This window comes from Heteronotia binoei, chromosome 2 (assembly GCF_032191835.1).
Source record: "Heteronotia binoei isolate CCM8104 ecotype False Entrance Well chromosome 2, APGP_CSIRO_Hbin_v1, whole genome shotgun sequence".
Taxonomy (NCBI): domain Eukaryota; kingdom Metazoa; phylum Chordata; class Lepidosauria; order Squamata; family Gekkonidae; genus Heteronotia; species Heteronotia binoei.
This window is the reverse complement of record NC_083224.1, coordinates 193,674,824-193,696,339: the sequence shown is the minus strand read 5'-3', so window position 1 is coordinate 193,696,339 and position 21,516 is coordinate 193,674,824. Positions and strand designations below refer to the sequence as shown.

The window sequence follows — 21,516 nt, the reverse complement described above, 5'->3', positions numbered from 1 at the left end:
CGGTAAAATGAGTCCCCAGCTTGCTGGGGGAAAGCGTAGAGGACTGGGGAAGGCAATGGCAAACCACCTCGTAAAAAGTCTGCCATGAAAATGTTGTGATGCGACGTCACCCCAGAGTCGGAAACGACTGGTGCTTGCACAGGGGACTACCTTTACCTTTTATTGCATAGTTAAGTTGTTGTGTTAAATATTATACATAGCCATTGTTTTGTCAACGGAGAGACCATGTGTGTTTTTCCCAAGCTGCTTTACCTCTGTGGTTCCGTCTGTTCCTGACATCTTCAAGCTAATGGCCTGTCCTGGAACTTCATTGGTTTGTGTGTGTGTGGGGGGGTGTGTGTGTTTGACAGCCTTCCATCCTTCCGACGTTGGTCAAATGAGTACCCAGCTTGCTGGGAGGAAAGTGTAGAGGACTGGGGAAGGCAATGGCAAACCACCCCGTAAAAAGTCTGCCATGAAAACGTTGTGAAAGCAACGTCACCCTAGAGACGAAAACGACTGGTGCTTGCACAGGAGACTTTCTTTACCTTAGGAGCCCCATGGTGCAGAGTGGTAAAGCTGCAGTACTGCAGTCCTAAGCTCTGCTCACGATCTGAGTTCGATCCTCGGCGGAAGCCGGGTTTTTAGGTAGCCAGCTCGAGGTTGACTCAAACTTCCAGCCTTCCGAGGTTGGTCAAAAGAGTACCCAGCTTGCTGGGGGGGAAGTGTAAAAGACTGGGAAAAGCAATGGCAAACCACCGCGTAAAAAGTCTGCCGTGAAAACGTTGTGAAAGCAACGTCACCCTAGAGACGAAAACGACTGGTGCTTGCACAGGAGACTTTCTTTACCTTAGGAGCCCCATGGCGCAGAGTGGTAAAGCTGCAGTACTGCAGTCCTAAACTCTGCTCACGACCTGAGTTCGATTCCCGGCGGAAGCTGGGTTTTCAGGTAGCCGGCTCGAGGTGGACTCAGCCTTCCGAGGTCGGTCAAAAGAGTCCCCAGCTTGCTGGGGGGAAAGTGTAGAGGACTGGGGAAGGCAATGGCAAACCACCCCATAAAAAGTCTGCCATGAAAACGACTGGTGCTTGCACAGGGGACTACCTTGACCTTTTGCAAGAGCCCCGTGGCGCAGAGTGGTAAAGCTGCAGTACTGCAGTCCTAAGCTCTGCTCACGACCTGAGTTCGATCCCGGCGGAAGCTGGGTTTTCAGGTAGCCAGCTCGAGGTTGACTCAGCCTTCCATCCTTCCGAAGTCGGTGGAAGGAGTATCCAGCTTGCTGGGGGGAAGTGTAGATGACTGGGGAAGGCAATGGCAAACCACCCCGTAAAAAGTCTGCCGTGAAAACCGTTGTGAAAGCAACGTCACCCCAAAGTCGGAAACGACTGGTGCTTGCACAGGGGACTACCTTGACCTTTACCTTTTATTGCGTAGTTAAGGTGTTGTGTTAAATATTATACATTGCCATTGTTTTGTCAACGGAGAGACCATGTGTGCTTTTTCCAAGCTGCTTTACCTCCGTGGTCCCGTCTGTTCCTGACATCTTCAGGCTAATGGCCTGTCCTGTAACTTCATTGGTATGTGTGTGCGTTGAATGTGTGTGTGTGTGTGGTTTTTCTTTTTCTGTCCGTGTAACGCTGTGGTGGCAGAAGCTGCTTCGATGCAGGTGTCGTTGTGTTAAATCCGGAACCATCCCATAGCGCCTCAGTTTCCAGCGAGGCCGAGCGACCCGGTTTGCCGTTCTCGCCGAGAGCATGCTCAGTAAGAAGTTGCTTGTCTGTCCCTCCCCTCAGGGCCGGCTCAGTCGGGGATCCTAACCGACCGCGAAGTGGTCAGCCTCTTCCTCCACTTCACCGTCAACCCCAAGCCGCGGGTGGAGTTCATCGACCGGCCCCGCTGCTGCCTAAGGGGGAAGGAGTGCAGCATCAGCCGCTTCCAGCAGGTGGAGAGCCGCTGGGGGTACAGCGGGACCAGCGACCGTATCAGGTGGGCTTCCTTCGACACCGCAAGCCTGGTTGCCGTTTTCGAGTCTCTTATTTTTTTTTGCTTTGTTTGTAATTCTGCCATTCTTTGCAGCAGAGACCCCAAGCTGCTTACGCCGCTCTCCTCTCCTCCAGTTTATTCTCGCCATGAGAGCAGGGGCCGTTTTGTGGAAAAATAGATGGCGGAGCTCATTAGCATATGCCACCTTCGCCCCCCCAGCCAAAAGCAACCCGATGCAAGAAAAGAGAGCCCCAGGTGAGCGAGGCCTGCTTGGGCTGGCTAGAAATCTACCCAGCCCATGCAGGCCTGGCTCGCCTGGGGCTCGCTTGGGCCACCCCCTCACCTCAATGAAAAGGCCAGCAAGCCAGCCACCACCCAAAATCACATAAGTGGAGATAGAAGATGATGATGATATTGGATTTATATCCCGCCCTCCACTCCAAAGAGTCTCAGAGCAGCTCACAATCTCCTTTACCTTCCTCCCCCACAACAGACACCCTGTGAGGTAGATGAAAATATTGGATTTATATCCCGCCCTCCACTCCGAAGAGTCTCAGAGCGGCTCACTATCTCCTTTCCCTTCCTCCCCCACAACAGACACCCTGTGAGGCGGGTGGGACTGGCGAGGGCTCTCACAGCAGCTGCCATTTCAAGGACAGAGTCTCAGAGCGGCCTACAATCTCCTTTCCCTTCCTCCCCCACAACAGACACCCTTTGAGGCGGGTGGGGCTGGAGAGGGCTCTCACATAGGCTTCCCAACCCTCCCGCCCTGGCGGGGGGCCCCAGGATTTCCACCCTCTTCCCCCGCTCCCCAAAAAAACGGAAGCGGGGGGAGGGGGGAAATGGCGCCGGGGAGCATGGCAAGCCGCCGCATCCCGGAGCGGGCGAGGCCGCCGCGCTGCTGCCGCCCCCTTCCCACCCACCGCAGCTGCTCCTCCAAGATGGGCCCAGGCTGAGCCCATCTCGGAGGAGCAGCCAAGAGGCGGCAGCAGCGCAGGCAAAACCAGAGAAGGGGAGGGTGGAGGCAGGCCAGGAGCATGGCGAGCCACGAATCTGGGCCCTTCTAGGACCCGGACTCGCGGCTCGCCACGCCCCCGGCCCGCCTCCACACCCCCCTTCTGATTCCACCTCAGAGGCGGAGCAGAGCGGGCGAGGCCGCGCCCCCCCCCCCCCCCCCCCCGGCAGCTGCTCCTCCGAGATGGGCTCAACCTGAGCCCATCTCGGCGGAGCAGCCACGGCGAGCGGAGAAGAGGTGGCGGCAGCGCAGCGGCTCGCCACGCTCCCCGGCGCCGTTTCCCCCCTCCCTCCTAGCTCCACCCCAGTGTCTCCTGGCCCCACCCCCAAAGTCTCCTGGCTCCACCCCCAAAGTCTCCAGATATTTCTGGGATTGGACTTGGCAACCCTACTCTCACAGCAGCTGCCCTTTCAAGGACAGAGAGTGGCCTTCAATCTCCTTTCCCTTCCTCCCCCACAACAGACACCCTGTGAGGCAGGTGGGACTGGAGAGGGCTCTCACAGCAGCTGCCCTTTCAAGGACAGAGTCTCAGAACGGCCTACAATCTCCTTTCCCTTCCTCCCCTACAACAGACACCCTGTGAGGTAGGTGGGGCTGGAGAGGGCTCTCCCAGAAGCTGCTCTTTCAAGGACAACTCTAAGAGCTATGGCTGACCCAAGGCCATGCTAGCAGGTGCAAGTGGAGGAGTGGGGGAATCAAACCCGGTTCTCCCAGATAAGAGTCCACTCACTTAACGACTACACCAAAATGGCTCTCTGTTAGAGCTCTGGCTGACCCAAGGCCATTCCAGCTGCTGCAAGGGGAGGAGTGGGGAATCAAACCCGGTTCTCCCAGATAAGAGTCCATTCACTTAACCGCTACACCAAACTGGCTCTCCAAGGGTGATGCAGGCTTCTCCAGGGGTTTATGAGGGCTGCTGGGTGCATGGCAAAGCCCCTGGTGGCTGGCTGGCTGCCCGCTCTCCTAGTCCAGGGATTGTTATGCAGCTGCAGCTGCTATTCGATGGACAAGGTAGGTGGGGAGGAGGAGGGAGAACCCTCAGAAAGGTTCAGGAGCTGCGCTCTTGTGAGCTCCTGCTGAACCTGAGGCCTGCTTGTGAGGCACGTGAGGCAAATGCGTTTGAGTGGCCCAAGGTCACCCAGCAGGCCTCCAGATAGAGCAGGCTTTGAACTCAAGCTTTCCCAGATCCTAGACCAGGGGTGGCGCTTAGCATAAGAGCCATACAGAATAAACATCAGATGTTTTTGAGGACTGCAAGACATGAACGTCAGAAATTGGAAGGAAGGAAAGCAGGCAGGCAAATAGATGAGGGAGGGAGAGGTGGAAAGGAAGCAACTTTAACTTTAAATGTACTTTCCCAGGCCAGCCGACAGGGCGGGGGGGGGCTTCGAGAGCCGCACAATATGTGCGAAAGAGCCACACGCAACGTTCCCTCTAAGCCGCGGAGTCTTCTGAGCAAAAATTCTACTTTGTGAGCTACTGGCCTTAAAAGTTGTGAGCTCCTGCATCAGTTAGTGTGCTCCGGGGTCATCCTTCCTGAGCTAAGACAAAAAGGTGTGAGCTGGAGGCTAGGAATCTGTGAGCTAGCTCCGTTGAGAGGGAACACTGGCCACGTGCGGCTCCCGAGCCACAGTTTGGCCGCTTCTGTCCTAGATTGGCGTTTTGAACACTGCACAAAAGCTCTGCTGGTCTTTGTCGAAGACGGCCATAGGCAATCGCAATTTTAGAAGCGAGGGAGAAGCTGCGGGTTCAGAGAGGATTTGGGCCGCCATAGATGTCGTCTTCCCCAGCCCGAGCTCCCGTTTCCTGCTCGCCCTTGCTTTGATTCTGCCGATTCCCGTTTCTCCCAAAACTCACCAGGTTCTCCGTGAACAAGAGGATATTTATAGTTGGGTTCGGGCTCTACGGATCGATCCACGGCCCCACGGATTATCAAGTCAACATACAGGTAGGACGCCTACGTGGGTTTGGCCGGGCAGGGGCTTGGCATGAAGAAGGCCTGCGGTGCTTGGAGGGTGGAGAGGGTGATGTGGGCAGGTTGAGGAACGAAAGGGGTGGCAGCATAGAAGCCCACCGCCTTCTTGCGCTTGCAGCTGCTGTCGGGAGAATGTAAAACAACGTAGGAGTCAAGTGGCACCTCTAAGACCAACAAGGTTTTATTCAGAATGTAAGCTTTCCTGTCTGCATTTTGCATTCTAAACCACTGCCTGCCATAAGAACAGAAGAGAAGCCACGTTGGATCAGACCAGTGGCCCCTTCAGTCCAACACTCTGTGTCACATAAGAGCATAAGAGAAGCCATGTTGGGTCAGGCCAGTGGCCCATCCAGTCCAACACTCTGAGTCACATAAGAACATAAGAGAAGCCCTGTTGGATCAGGCCAATGGCCCATCCTGTCCAACCCTGTGTGTCACATAAGAACATAAGAGAAGCCCTGTTGGATCAGGCCAGTGGCCCATCCAGTCCAACACTCTGTGTAACATAAGAACATAAGAGAAGCCATGTTGGATCATGCCAATGGCCCATCCAGTCCAACACTCTGTGTCACATAAGAACATAAGAGAAGCCATGTTGGATCAGGCCAATGGCGCATCCAGTCCAACACTCTGTGTCACATAAGAACGTAAGAGAAGCCATGTTGGATCAGGCCAATGGCCCATTTAGCCCAACACTCTGTGTCACATAAGAACGTAAGAGAAGCCCTGTTGGATCAGGCCAGTGGCCCATCCAGTCCAACACTCTAACACATTCTAACCTGACTGCTCAGCAATTTCATTGAATGCCCACGAGTTCTTGTATTGTGAGAAAGGGAGAAAGGGACTTCTTTCTCTGCTTTCTCCATCCCATGCATAATCTTGTAAACCTCTATCATGTCACCCCACAGTTGACGTTTCTCCAAGCTAAAGAGCCCCAAGCGTTTTAACCTTTCTTCATAGGGAGAGTGTTCCAACCCTTTAATCATTCTAGTTGCCCTTTTCTGGACTTTTTCTAGTGCTATAATATCCTTTTTGAGGTGCGGTATTCCAAATGAGACTGCACAATCGATTTATACAGGGGCATTATGGTACTGGCTGATTTGTTTTCAATTCCCTTCCTAATAATTCCCAGCATGGCGTTGGCCTTTTTTATTGCAATCGCACACTGTCTTGACATTTTCAGTGAGTTCTCTGCCACGACCCCAAGATCTCTCTCTTGGTCAGTCTCTGCCAGTTCACACCCCATCAACTTGTATTTGTAGCTGGGATTCTTGGCCCCAATGCGCATTACTTTGCACTTGGCCACGTTGAACCTCATCTGCCACGTTGACGCCCACTCCCCCAGCCTCAACAGATCCCTTTGGAGTGCCTCACAATACCAGCTATATGTAGCTCTGCTCACTGTACCTGATTCCTTGCCTGAAGAAGTGTGCATGCACGTACAAAAGCTTACATTCTGAATAAAACTCGGTCGGTCTTAAAGGGGTGACTCAACTCCTGCTTTGTTCTACTGCTTCAGAGCAACACGGCTGCCCACTTGGATCTATCTCTCTGGAGAATTTATGTCACTGGAAAACTTAACTCGGCTTCGTTTAGCTCTCCCCATGAGAGCTAAAGGCATTTAAGCAATGAAAGGGGACAGGTTTGTGAAGATGGAAGGATGCAGGCTGTGGCTCTCCTGGTAAAGGGAAAAGCAGAGGGCAGGGGTGTTTTCCCTTTAGACCAGGGGTGTCAAACATGCATTTTGGGGGCTGAATCAGGCCCCCGAGCAACTGGCTGTCATCTGCTTCCTTCTCCCTCTCTCTTGCTTCCTTCTGCATCACAGCTTGCTTTGCCAGGCTTGCTCAATCGCACAGGAGCTACAGAGCAAAATCTCTATTTTCTCCATTGGCTGAGGCTTCTCCCCTGAGGAGGAAGGGGAGAGGAACAGCTTGCCTTGCCAGGCTTTCTCAATTGCACAGCAGAGCTACTGAGCCAAGCCTCTCTTCCTTCTACTTGCTGAGGCTCCTCCCCCTCCTGGTCCCCTGGGGAAGGAAGGAAAGAGCCAGAGCTTCCTTTGCCCAGTTCCCTGGATCCCATGGGAGAGATACAAAAAAAAAGCATCTTTAAGACCAATGAGTGGTAACGTTTTAAGCATGTTTTAAGTTTTTTAAAATATATATTTGTGTTTGTCTGTGTCCTTCATAAAGTTTATATCTCTGCTAAAAAGGTGAAGGTAGTCCCCTGTGCAAGCACCAGTCGTTTCCGACTCTGGGGTGACGTTGCTTTCACGGCAGACTTTTTACAGGATGGTTTGCCATTGCCTTCCCCAGTCTTCTATACTTTCCTCCCAGCAAGCTGGGGACTCATTTGACCGACCTCGGAAGGAGGGAAGGCTGAGTCAGCCTCGAGCCGGCTACCTGAAAACCCAGCTTCCGCCGGGGATCTAACTCAGGTCGTGAGCAGAGCTTAGGACTGCAGTACTGCAGCTTTAGCACTCTGCGCCACGGGGCTCTATATCTCTGCTACCTAATCTTAAATAGCTACACGCATGGCCCTGCCCAACTCGACATGGCCCGGCCCAACAAAGTCTCATTTATGTCAGTTCCAGCCCTCGTAACAAATGAGTTTGACACCCCTGTTTTGGACACGTCCTTTCCAAAGCGCTACCTAGAGCACTCCCTCCGTGCTCCACAAAACTGAGCCGTTTCAAACGGGGGGGGGGGGGGGAGGGTCTGACTTGTTTTTTGTTTTGCGTCAGCGGGCTGGGGAAGAACCGAACAGCTTTTAAGCTAAGGGCGGCCCGTCCCCTTTCAGATCATTCACACCGACAGCAACACAATACTGGGCCAGAACGACACCGGATTTAGCTGCGACGGGTCCTCTAACACTTTCCGGGTGATGTTCAAGGAGCCGGTGGAGATCCTGCCCACTGTCAGCTACACGGCCTGCGCAACTCTGAAGGTACTTTTTTTGTGGGCGGGGGGATGCTGAGGAGACTTTAGCTATGTTGCTGGCGTAGTGTTCACCTAGCACACCGGTAGACGCTCTGTCCAGTCTGCTAGAGGCAACGATCCTCTACAGCAGGGGTGGCCAAGGGTAGCTCTCCAGATGTTTTTTTTTGCTTACAACTCCCATCAGCCCCAGCCATTGGCCATGCTGGCTGGGAGTTGTAGGCCAAACATCTGGAGAGCTACCGTTGGCCAACCTTGCTGTAGAGGGTAGACTGTAGACCAGGGGTGGCCAGCGGTAGCTCTACGGATGTTTTTTTGTGCCTACAACTCCCATCATCCCTAGCCACTGGCCATGCTGGCTGGGGCTGATGGGAGTTGTAGGCAAAAAACATCTGGAGAGCCACTGTTCCCCACCCCTGTGTGACTTAGACCATGAAGTAGCCAACGGTAGCTCTCCAGATTTTTTTTTTTGCCTACTACTCCCATCATCCCCAGCCAGCATGGCCATGCTGGCTGGGGCTGATGGGAGTTGTAGGCAAAAAAAATCACATTATTGCTGTAGGCAAAAAACATCACATTGTCCTACTCTAGAAATTAGCCCGCACGAGCAGACTAGTCTGACAGGATCAGGGCTCACTGGGGCAAAGCAGGTCTGCCATTGTTCCGATCTTCTGTGGGTGTTTTGGAGGCTATTTTGGAACAGGATGCAATTGGAGACTTGTTCAAGCGCACCTTCAGACTTCTGGAGGTGTCTTGGGGTGGGGGGGAGCGGAGGCCAGGCTAACGCAGCCTACCATGTCCTGAACAAGACTCCCTTTAAGCCGTGGAGTGAGCAAAAATTCTACTTGGGGAGCCACTGGCATTCAAGCGGCGAGCTGCTGCGTCAATTTGCTCTGGAGCCGTTTTTCCTGAGCTAAGACAAAACGGTGTGAGCCGGAAGGCTAAAGAATTGTGAGCAAGCTCACACTGACTCAGCTCAGAGGGAACACTGGCTCCAAAGCAGGGGTGTCCAGCGTGATGCCTGCCGATACCTTTCCTGGTGTTCTCCGAGTGTTTGGGGGGTTTTAGGACATAGGCAGGGCCAGGCTGTTTCCTCCCCCCCCCGCCAGCGAGAGGTGTCTGATGGACCATCGGAGATTTGATTGGCTGTACAAATGTTTAGCGATGTTGCTTGGGCAGCAGCCGCTGCTACAGCACCAGGATCTTACCATTTGCAGGATTTTTTTTTTGTAGCAGGAAACACTTTGCATATTAGGCCACACACCCCCTGATGCAGCCAGTCCTCCTGGAGCTTACAGTAGGCCCTGCACGAAGAGCCCTGGAAGCTCTTGGAGGACTGGCTGCACCGGAGGGGCGTGGCCTAAAATGCAAAGGAGCTCCTGCTAGAATTCCACCCCTGTAGCCCATCCTCTTGGAGTAGGCCCTGTACTGAGGTTTGGCTACATCAGGGGGTGTGGCCTAATATGCAAAGGAGTTCCCCTGCTACAAAAAAGCCCTGGGTCACACACCCTGATGTAGCCAATCCTCCCAGAACTTACAGTAAGCCCTATACTAAGAGCCCTGTAAGCTCTTGGAGGATTGGCTACATCGGGGTGTGTGGCCTAACATGCAAAGGAGTTCCTGCTAGAATTCCATTCCTGTAGCCAGTCCTCTTGGAGCTTACAGTAGGCCCTGCACAAAGAGCCCTGGAAGCTCATGGAGGATTGGCTGCATCGGAGGGGCGCAGCCTAAAATGCAAAGGAGCTCCTGCTTACAAAAAGGAAAAAAAGCTCTGCCCGTATGACTTAAAATTAAGTTGGAGCAGCCCACCACGCTGCATCAGAATGCTAGAGGTGCTTGCAGGCTCAAAAAAGGTAAGGGACCTCTGACCCAGCTTCAGTGGCATGTTTATCCCACACACTGCATTGGAAACTCACCTTTTACATTACCTAACTTTCTCACAACTGTTCCGCATCGTTGCTGCCCGAAGCATCTACATTTGTTTCGGTGAGCTGAGTTTCGGAGCTTCTGCTGCAGCATTTTTCTCCACACTAGTTTCAATCTGGTCTTTTTCTCTACAGGCGTTTCAAACTTGTAGAAGTTTTCACGTGTTTTAAAAGACTCCTCCAAAAGCCAACGCTTTTGCATGAGAACTGACAGCACTGACAGTAATTTGCATGAGAACCGACAGCACTTGAAATTTTTACATATCATTGCTTGCCTCATCCAGTGATTTAAATCTGTATTGCTTTTGCAGTGTTGACATGATTTCCAAGCAATCTTGGACATTTAACTAAGCACCGGTATTCCGGCTGCCCTCTGCTCAGAGACACCCCCCACCCCAAAATAGAAACGCTTAAATGTAAAAGGAAAATACTGTATTTTTCGCACCATAAGACGCTCTTCCCCCCCCCCCAAAAAAAAGTGGGGGGGAAAGTGTGTGCGTCTTATGGAGCGAAGGTACCGGTACCTACCTTTGGGGGGGGGGAGCGATCCGCTGCCTCCGCGCCTGATCCCGGCGCTTCCCCCGTGCCTGCCTGCCTGGCTCCAGCTCTGACGCTTACAGCAAGCGCCAGGATCGCTCCCTCTGCCCTCCGATCCCGGCGCTTGCTGTAAGCGTCAGAGCTGAAGCCAGGCAGGCAGGCACGGAGGAAGCACCCGCCCCCTCCGCAAACCCAGCGCTTTGCGAGCGCCGGCTGTGGAGAGGGCAGCGTGCTTCCGCCGTGCCTTTCTGCCTGGCTTCAGCTCTGACGCTTACCGCAAGCACCGGGATCGGAGGGCAGAGGGAGCAATCCCGGCGCTTGCGGTACGCGTCAGAGCTGAAGCCAGGCAGAAAGGCACAGCGGAAGCGCCGGGATCGGAGGCAGCGGATCGCCCCCCAGGAGGAAGGTGCGTCCTATCGTCCGGAGCGCCTTATGGTGTGAAAAATACGGTAATTAAAGCAGAACAGTGGCAGGTGGATCAAACTGAATGTAAAAACACCCTAAGTTTCTGAAACCAGAAAGCTGAAAGGCATAAGTAAAGTATATAAGAGAACATTCCACGAGAGCTTTAACTAATACATTGAAAACAATATTTTGAATCACAATATTTCCACATTAATTTGAAATTACTTCACGGCCCATTTTACAATGTACAGTGTTTTTCTTCGTTTGTAGGACTTCCTGAAGTCCAACGCACCCATCCAGGGGTGACTGCAGTTCCCAAACTGGGGTGGCTGCTTAAGTGGGCTGCTGCTTCCGTCCGCTTTCAGAGGAAGCCAAGGACAAAGAGGAATGTGGAGCCAGGCTTGATCCCAGTTTGGTGCAGTGGTGAAGTGCGCGGACTCTTATCTGGGAGAACCGGGTTCGATTCCCCACTCCTCCACTTGCACCTGCTGGCATGGCCTTGGGTCAGCCAGAGCTCTGGCAGAGGTTGTCCTTGAAAGGGCAGCTGCTGGGAGAGCTCTCTGAGCTCCACTCGCCTCACAGGGTGTCTGTTGTGGGGGAGGCAGGGAAAGGAGATTGTGAGCACTCTGAGACCCTGTCCTTGAAAGGGCAGCTTCTGGGAGAGCTCTCTCAGCCCCACCCGCCTCACAGGGTGTCTGTTGTGGGGGAGGCAGGGAAAGGAGATTGAGAGCCACTCTGAGACTCTGTCCTTGAAAGGGCAGCTTCTGGGAGAGCTCTCTCAGCCCCACCCGCCTCACAGGGTGTCTGTTGTGGGGGAGGAAGGGAAAGGAGATGGTAGGCTGCTCTGAGCCTCTGTCCTTGAAAGGGCAGCTGCTGTGAGAGCCCTCTCCAGCCCCACCCACCTCACAGGGTGTCTGTTGTGGGGGAGGAAGGGAAAGGAGATTGTGAGCTGCTCCGAGACTCTGTCCTTGAAGTGGCAGCTTCTGGGAGAGCTTTCTCATCCCCACCCACCTCACAGGGTGTCTATTGTGGGGGAGGAAGGGAAAGGAGATGGTAGGCTGCTCTGAGCCTCTGTCCTTGAAAGGGCAGCTGCTGTGAGAGCCCTCTCCAGCCCCACCCACCTCACAGGGTGTCTGCTGTGGGGGAGGAAGGGAAACGAGACTGTGAGCCACTCTGAGACTCTTTGGAGTGGAGGGCGGGATATAAATCCAATATCTTCTTCTTCTTCTCTGGAGAGAAGCAGAGCCGAGCCAAATTGAAACTGTGTCCCTTGGTGAGCTGCCTGAAGAAGGATTCTCTGAAAGTGGGTAGAAGCAGCAGCCTGGTTATGCAGCCACACCAGTTTGGGAACTACAATCACAACCTGCATTGGTGGACTTCAGGAAGTCCTACGGACAAAGAAAACCATTGAGCCAGCAGACGTGGTGGTCAGTAGGCCCAGCCGGGGCATAGAGCCTTGGGTTCAAGTTCCACCCTGGGGAACCTGGGCCGAATGTCTCTCCCAGCAGTGGGAGAATAAAATGGCGGAAGGAAGGACCTGCAGGCGCTGCCTCTTTGTAGGGAGCTGCTGTTGGTGTTAATTAGGGCTAAAAGGACGACAACAAGGAGGTTTGCAAGATTATGCCTGGGATGGAGAAAGTAGAGAAAGAAGTCCTTTGCTCCCTTTCTCACAATATGAGAACTCGTGGGCATTCAGTGAAATTGCTGAGCAGTCAGGTTAGAACGGATAGAAGGAAGTCCTTCTTCACCCAAAGGGTGATTAACATGTGGAACTCACTGCCACTGGAGGTGGCGGCGGCTACAAGTATAGCCAGCTTCAAGAGGGGTTTGGAAAAAAGTATGGAGCACAGGTCCATCAGTGGTTATTAGTCACAGTGTGTATATATATGTATACATATATAAAAAACTTTTGGCCACTGGGTGACGCAGAGTGTTGGACTGGAAGGGCCACTGGCCTGATCCAACATGGCTTCTTTTATGTTCTTATGTGACACAGAGTGTTGGACTGGAGGGGCCACTGGCCTGATCCAACATGGCTTCTCTTATGTTCTTATGTGACACAGAGTTTGGGACTGGATGGGCCACTAGCCTGATCCAACATGGCTTCTTTTATGTTCTTATGTGACACAGAGTGTTGGCCTGGATGGGCCACTGGCCTGATCCAACATGGCTTCTCTTATATGACACAGCGTATTGGACTGGATGGGCCATTGGCCTGATCCAAAATAGCTTCTCTTATGTTCTTATGTGACACAGAGTGTTGGCCTGGATGGGCCACTGGCCTGATCCAACATGGCTTCTCTTATGTGACACAGAGTGTTGGACTGGATGGGCCATTGGCTTGATCCAACATGGCTTCTCTTATGTGACACAGCGTATTGGACTGGATGGGCCATTGGCCTGATCCAAAATAGCTTCTCTTATGTTCTTATGTGACACAGAGTGTTGGACTGGATGGGCCACTGGCCTGATCCAACATGGCTTCTCTTATGTGACACAGAGTGTTGGACTGGATGGGCCATTGGCTTGATCCAACATGGCTTCTCTTATGTGACACAACGTATTGGACTGGATGGGCCATTGGCCTGATCCAAAATAGCTTCTCTTATGTTCTTATGTGACACAGAGTGTTGGACTGGATGGGCCACTGGCCTGATCCAACATGGCTTCTCTTATGTGACACAGAGTGTTGGACTGGATGGGCCATTGGCTTGATCCAACATGGCTTCTCTTATGTGACACAGCGTATTGGACTGGATGGGCCATTGGCCTGATCCAAAATAGCTTCTCTTATGTTCTTATGTGACACAGAGTGTTGAACTGAATGGGCCACTGGCCTGATCCAACATGGCTTCTCTTATGTGACACAGAGTGTTGGACTGGATGGGCCACTGGCCTGATCCAACATGGCTTCTCTTATGTGACACAGCGTGTTGGACTGGATGGGCCATTGACTTCCAGAAAGCTTTTGATAAAGTTCCTCATCAAAGGCTCCTTAGAAAGCTTGAGAGTCATGGAGTAAAAGGACAGGTCCTCTTGTGGATCAAAAACTGGCTGAGTAATAGGAAGCAGAGAGTGAGTATAAATGGGCAGTCTTCGCAGTGGAGGACGGTAAGCAGTGGGGTGCCGCAGGGCTCGGTACTGGGTCCCATCCTCTTTAACTTGTTCATAAATGATTTAGAGTTGGGAGTGAGCAGTGAAGTGGCCAAATTTGCGGATGACACTAAATTGTTCAGGGTGGTGAGAACCAGAGAGGATTGTGAGGAACTCCAAAGGGATCTGTTGAGGCTGGGTGAGTGGGCGTCAACGTGGCAGATGCGGTTCAATGTGGCCAAGTGCAAAGTAATGCACATTGGGGCCAAGAATCCCAGCTACAAATACAAGTTGATGGGGTGTGAACTGGCAGAGACAGACCAAGAGAGAGATCTTGGGGTCATGGTAGATAATTCACTGAAAATGTCAAGACAGTGTGCGTTTGCAATAAAAAAGGCCAACGCCATGCTGGGAATTATTAGGAAGGGAATTGAAAACAAATCAGCCAGTATCATAATGCCTCTGTATAAATCGATGGTGCGGTCTCATTTGGAGTACTGTGTGCAGTTCTGGTCACCGCACCTCAAAAAGGATATTATAGCATTGGAGAAAGTTCAGAAAAGGGCAACTAAAATGATTAAAGGGCTGGAACACCTTCCCTATGAAGAAAGGTTGAAACGCTTAGGGCTCTTTAGCTTGGAGAAACGTCGACTGAGGGGTGACATGATAGAAGTTTACAAGATAATGCATGGGATGGAGAAAGTAGAGAAAGAAGTACTTTTCTCCCTTTCTCACAATACAAGAACTCGTGGGCATTCGATGAAATTGCTGAGCAGACAGGTTAAAACAGATAAAAGGAAGTACTTTTTCACCCAAAGGGTGATTAACATGTGGAATTCACTGCCACAGGAGGTGGTGGCGTCCACAAGCATAGCCACCTTCAAGAAGGGGTTAGATAAAAATATGGAGCAGAGGTCCATCAGTGGCTATTAGCCACAGTGTGTGTGTGTGTGTATTATATATATATATATATATATATATATATATATATATATATATATATATATATATTTGGCCGCTGTGTGACACAGAATGTTGGACTGGATGGGCCATTGGCCTGATCTAACATGGCTTCTCTTATGTTCTTATGTGACACAGAGCGTTGGACTGGATGGGTCATTGACCTGATCCAACATGGCTTCTCTTATGTTCTTATGTTAACTGGAGTTGTTACAACCCGCTCTTTCCGCATGATCCCGCCCCACAGGGCCCCGACTCCCACTACGGAACCAAAGGGCTGCGTAAAGTGATCCACGAGTCACCCACAACGGGCACCAAGACCTGCTTCACTTTCTGCTACGCCGCCGGGAACAACAACGGCACCTCGGTGGAGGACGGACAGATCCCAGAGATCATCTTCTACACATAGCGCTGCTGCCGGCGGAGTCAAGCGACGGATCAGGCGCTGCTCCTCTCCCGCTGCCTTCCCCCTCCCGCCCCGTGTCCTTCCAAGCTTTAAGAAAAGACAAAAAAAACAACCAACCCACCCCCCAAAACAAATCACCGGCTCACCATTTTGCTCTGCCAGCTGGAAGTACGCTAGCCTGAGTTAGTGACTTAGTGGACGGACACGGCCGGTCATGCCGCGTGGGGGAGACAGCGGCCTCGCTCTCCTCACCAGGGGACATAACGTTGACCAGCATTACCCGCCAGGTCGGCCGAGGCTCCCGACTCCCCCCGTTATTTCCGCCGGTAACCTGACTTTTGACAATTCTTTCACTGTAATGAATGTAGCAGCTTTCACACCCCGGTCACGCTCGCGATGACGGTAAGAGTTGTTTGTAGCGAGGAAGGCTGTTCTGTACTCGGAGAGAGCCCTCTCTGCTCACTACCAGGTCGGGGCGGTGGGAGAATGGGGTTCCGATTGTGGCTTAGCAGGGTTTACCCACAATGCACCTGTGGGGGTAGGAAGGTCAGGGCGGTTCTCCGCCTCCTAGAAATGTCCCGCGTGCTAACTTGCACGGAGAGCGGGAATTCCTCTGACGGAAGCAACATTTCAAGTCACTCCTGGACACTGAACCGATGGGACAAAAAAACGTCTTGCGTTTCTGGACGGAGCCGGAAGGCGCAGCTGGGAAGGGTAGCTTCGACGGCCTGTTTCAGCTGCCTCGCTTCTCTCCCTTTCGTCCTAAGCCGCCTGGGCCGACGAGACAACCGGCAAGCCGGCTACCATCCACCGCTTCCGTTTTGTGGTAAGGAGCCTCCGAGTGTTTCCGCCGCTGTTAATCCAGTGCAACTTAACAATGCATTCTGCTCTCCCAGCCGTTTTCTTCCGTCTCGTTCTGTGGGCGACCGCTTTGCGGGAACGGGGAAGCAACTCGGCGGCTCGGGTCGCAAAAAAGGCTGCTCTGGAACTCGGTAACTTGAACGTTTCCCCCCCCCCTCCCCCCCAAAGCCATCGACGGGGCAGAATTCTCTTTGGGCATTCTTTAAAGGAAAAAATACGCACTTACGGGGAGTGCAGAGGGGGAGGAAAGAAGCACATCTCCCAGCAGCAACAAGTTCTGTGCGTATTTCTGTCCCCGAAGTCGTCGTACTACAGACTGTAGCTGTGTTGCACACTGGTTGCAAGAAGGTGTTTGTTTTTTGGGCCGCTTCCCACTCCAATCCTGCAGCCGGGATGGGGAGGTTGTTGAATCTTTCCTCATAAGGATGAGGAAAGACATCTTCTGGTGGGTAAAGCCTTCCCGAAATGGGTCACTCTCCCAGATGACAAATCTCTTGAGAGGAAGGGTGGCGGGTGCAGGCAAGCTACATTCCTGGGTGCCGCGTTTCCCTCCCCTTGCCCCAGTGCGGGTAGCCCAGGCTTGCCTGATCTCAGAAGCTCAGCAAAGTCAGACCTCCCCGTGCCCCAGAGAGAGGCAGGGTATGCAAACTTATCTCTGAACGTTCCTTGCTTTGAAAGCCTCCCTGGAGTTGCCGTTAAGTTGGCCGCCACTCGGCACCAACGAAGCGCAGCGTCGGCCTGCCCGAATTGAACCTTCCTGGTTTTCTAAGGTCACGCCCCGCGCTTCACTTTTTGGCACCTTCCGTTTCCCAGCTTTGTGCGCGAGGAAATTCTGGCGCCGAGAAGCCCCGCCTTTTGCCAAAGGAAAAGCTTTCCGCCGCTCTGAGATGGAACGTGACCTCGCGCCCGAGCGGCTTCCCATCTAGGAAGCCTCGCTCTCTCTCTCTCCAGCTCCTTTACGCTATTGACTCATCTTGCTGAAGACCCCCCCACCAGGACTCCCTCTAAGCTGTGGAGCCTCGCGAGCAAAATGTCCGCTATGCGAGCCGCTGGCGTCAAAAGTTGCGAGCTGCTGCATAAATTGGTTTGCTCTGGGGGCCATCGTTCCTGAGCTCGGGCACAAAGTGTGTGAGCCGGAGGCTAAAAAACCTGTGAGCTAGCTCCCAATCGCTCAGCTTAGAGGGACGTGTCGCTTCGTGGCTTGAACACCGTGGGGTGGAGTTGTTTCTATAATGGCCAGTATGTGTTATGGGTCCATCTGTCTAAACAGGCAGCTCTTTAGTGGGACAAATCCCCCCCCCCGGTCCCCCCGTTGACGCTGCAGCATGGAGGGGTTGCTCTTCCGCACCTCTAGTCCTACCCTTTTGCTGTGTTACGTAGCACCTTTCCCCTGTGCATAAGCGACGCTTAACGGTTGGGTTCCAAGCGAGAGTCTGTTGGCTACAAGAAGAAACCGCCACTGCTGCAGTTTTCCATTCCCTTTGGATCTCTGGCCCCCGTCCGGCTTAGCTGAGCTGCTAAACCTACCTGGTGTGAAATTCTCTCCCCCTTACTTCTGGGAGGGGGAGCCTCTTTTATTTATTAAAACAGCATCCCCCCAAAACAGATGCATTCTGCAGAACGCACCCCCCCCCCCGGCAAAAGAGGTCCTCTAATGACGAAAGGTTTCCCGCCAAGAGCCAAGGCCGTACACGCTGCTTGTGCTGTATAACGGACAAAAAATAAAGGTATTCCTGACGCTGTGTTTGGTCTTTGCCACTCTCTGTACATAGAAAACCAATAAAGGCAGCCTGGTTGTCTTTAAGCCAATGTCCTTTGTGACAAGAGAGAAGGGAAACGGAAAAAGACTCCGTACACTTCTAGATCAAACGGCCCTGGAGGCTTTTGAGCAGCAGCGATCGTGCGGGGTGGGTGGCGGCTGTTTTGACAAAGCCTTTCTGCAACCTCAGGATTGGGCCCAGGGGTCCCAAAAAGCCCAGGCCCACCCCCCTTCGAGAGGCTGTCATGCAACTTGGAGGTGCAGAAACTTTTGGAGAATCACAAAACGAGCAACACCGAGACCGCCATTGCACACACCAAATAATGCACTTTCGATCCGCTTTTAATGCACTTTCCAGCTGGCTTTTGCCAGTTCGCCCAGTAGACTTTTTGTCAGTTCAGCCAGTATCATCATGCCCCCGTATAAATCGATGGTGCAGCTTCATTTGGAGAACTGTGTACCATTCTGATCACTGCACCGCAAAAAAGATATCACATTGGGAAAAGGGCAACTAGAATGATTAAAGGGCTGGAACACTTTCCCTATGAAGAAAGGTTAAAACGCTTGGGGCTCTTTAGCTTGGAGAAACGTCGACTGCGGGGTGACAAGATAGAGGTTTACAAGATTATGCATGGGATAGAGAAGGGAGAGAAAGAAGTACTTTTCTCCTTTTCTCACATGAGAACTCGTGGGCACTCCATGAAATTGCTGAGCAGTTGGGTTAGAATGGATAAAAGGAAGTCCTTCACCCAAAAGGGTGATTAACATGTGGAATTCACTGCCACAGGAGGTGGCGGCGGCTACAAGCATAGATAGCTTCAAGAGGAGATTGGATAAACATCTGGAGCAGAGGTCCATCAGTGGCTCTTAGCCACAGGATATTGCTGGAACTCTGTCTGGGGCAGTCATGCTCTGTATTCTTGGTGTGGAAGGGGGGGACACAGTAGAAGGGCTTCTAGCCCCACTACTGGACCTCCTGATGATACCTGGGTTTTTTGGCCACTTTGTGACACACAGTGTTGAACTGGATGGGCCATTGGCCTGATCCAACATGGCTTCTCTTATGTCCTGATGTCACCTGGGGTTTTTTGGCCACTGTGTGACACAGAGTGTTGGACTGGATGGGCCATTGGCCTGATCCAACATGGCTTCTCTTATGTTCTTCTGTCTGGGGCAGTGATGCTCTGTATTCTTGGTGCATGGATTGGGGGCAACAGTGTGAGGGCTTCTAGTGTCCTGGCCCCACTGGTGGACTTCCTGATGGCACCTGGGTTTCTTGGCCATTGTGTGACACAGAGTGTTGGACTGGATGGGGCACTGGCCTGATCCAACGTGGCTTCTCTTACATTCTTAGAATCTAGTTGGAAAGCACACCGAAAGCGGATTGAATGTGCATTATTTAGTGCGTGTGATCGCACCCCCAAGGGTTTTCAATTGCCTGTAAAACCAAAGAGCCCCGTGGCGCAGAGTGCTAAAGCTGCAGTCTGAACTCTCTGCTCACGACCTGAGTTCGATCCCAGCGGAAGCTGGTTTCAGGTAGCCGGCTCCAGGTTGACTCAGCCTTCCATCCTTCTGAGGTCGGTAAAAACGAGTCCCCAGCTTGCTGGGGGGAAAGTGTAGAGGACCGGGGAAGGCAATGGCAAAACCACCCTGTAAAAAAGTCTGCCGTGAAAACGTCGCGAAAGCAATTTCAACCCAGAGTCGGAAACGACTGGTACTTGCACAGGGAACTGCCTTTGCCTTTTTAAAAACTGAGTGCCTTTTCTCCCCCATGCTGGAAATACAGCAGGGACGGTTCCTCTCTCTGTCTCTCTCCTCCTCTCCCCAGGAAGGGACGCAGTTGCTAGCTGCCGCTCGCATGGGGTTCGGTAAGCCCATTTACAAAGCCTAACAGGGTACAGACAGAGATCTGTCTCTTATCGAAAGCACTGGAGACCAAAATGTATTAAAACTAAAACAACTTTAATCCCAAGCCAGACAATTAAAAAACCCCCCCGAAACAAACGGGTGGTGGGGTGGGAGGGACGTCTAGGCACAATGCTCAACCTGCTAAAACCAGAGTTTTATCTATAGTGGATCAGTCAAGATCCTGACCTTTATTGGGGGGGGGGGGTGGGAGGGGGGCCTTGGATCCAGTCACTATGCCCACTTCTGCACTTAATCAGACACAAACTATGTGCTATACCAGGGGTGTCAAACATGCAGTTCGGGGGCCGAATCAGGCCCCCGGAGGGCTCCTCTCAGGCCCCCGAGCAACTGGCTGTCATCTGCTTCTTTCTCCCTCTCTCTTGCTTCCTTCTGCATCACAGCTTGCTTTGCCAGGCTTGCTCAATCGCACAGGAGCTACAGAGCAAAATCCTCTATTTTCTCCACTGGCTGAGGCTCTTCCCTTGGGGAAGAAGGGAGGGAGGAACATCTTGCTTGGCCAGGCCCTCTCAGTTGCACAGCACCAGCTCCTGAGCCAAGCCTCTCTTCCTTCTATTGGCTGAGGCTCCTCCCCCTCCAGTCCCCTGGGGAAGGCAGGAAAGAGCCGGAGCTTCCTTTGCCCAGTTGCCTGGAACTCACGGCAGAAACACAAAGAAAGCATCTTTAAGACCAACGAGTGCTAACGTTTTAAGCACGTTTTAATTTTTTTTAAAAATACATATTTGTGTTTGTGTCCTTTATAAAGTTTATATCTCTGCTACCTGATCTTAAATAGGTACACACGTAGCCCGGACCGGCGTGACTTGGCCCAACCCGACAGAACCCGGCCCAACAAGGTCTCATTTACATCAGATCCGGCCCTCTTAGCAAATGAGTTTGACACCCCTGTGATATACCCACACACACAAACACACACGCGCAGCAGAAACGGGTGCTACCTCGCAACCCTCCGCCCCTATGGCTGTACCTCTATGGAATTTAGGATTAGAGGATTTCAGAACACGCTTGTCGAGACACTCCCGCCATTCCGACTCCTAAACGCCGCCTCGCTTTCCACCCGGTCCCCCAAACGCGCTTCGCTGCATGGAAGCAAGCACAAAGGAAAACATCACTGTAGAATTATTTTAATTTTTTTTTTTAATTTTTGGTTTTTCAAGGTTTTTTTTTTTCCTCCCAACCTTTGTGATTTTTTATTTTTTTAAAAAAAGCCCCTAACTTCTATGGCTTCCACGAAGCTTCAGAGAGACTTTATACACCGTTTACCTGTGAGTACTTCTTTTGTGTGTGTGTGTGTTTGTTTTAAAGCAGTTACGTACTAAGACTCACAATGCTGACACTTGCGCTTTCTGCTGCTGGAGCTAAGAACGGTACAAATCCTTGGGTTTTTTTTTTTCTATTCAGGCTTAAGTTACCTGTTTCGTTTGTTTGACGGAAAAGAGACACACAACTTTAATCTGCGTGAAGACGAGCTTCGAATTTCAATCCTTTTCAGGGTGAGGCAGATTTTTGGGAGGGAAGGGGGGTGTTTGGCTAAGAGCCTGGCTCAAAAGGTTCTCTTCCCAACCCCGCGCACACCTCTGTTTGCCATTTCTCTCAAGCTTTCCAGCGACACCTGAAGTTGAAAAAAGAAAACACCCGCCACTGCAGGTCTGTTCCCTACCTGTTCGCGCACCCTCGCAAACATTTTAAATTGAGTTTTGTTTTTTTTTCCTTTTACGCACCTTTCTGGGACTGGAACATTAAATTCTCTCCAGCGCATAA

At 52.2% G+C, this 21,516-nt stretch overlaps 1 protein-coding gene across 1 annotated transcript in view; it reads left to right on the top strand.

Moving 5' to 3' along the window:
* Window positions 1-17,874, top strand: part of BTBD2 (BTB domain containing 2) — a 48,802-nt gene extending 30,928 nt beyond the window's left edge. The window contains exons 6-9 of the mRNA XM_060232773.1: window positions 1,771-1,963; window positions 4,836-4,923; window positions 7,747-7,893; window positions 15,051-17,874. Coding sequence (XP_060088756.1) covers window positions 1,771-1,963; window positions 4,836-4,923; window positions 7,747-7,893; window positions 15,051-15,212 — 590 coding nt within the window. The 3' untranslated portion in view covers window positions 15,213-17,874. The remainder of the gene's footprint in view (window positions 1-1,770; window positions 1,964-4,835; window positions 4,924-7,746; window positions 7,894-15,050) is intronic.
* The last annotated feature ends 3,642 nt before the right edge of the window (window positions 17,875-21,516 follow it).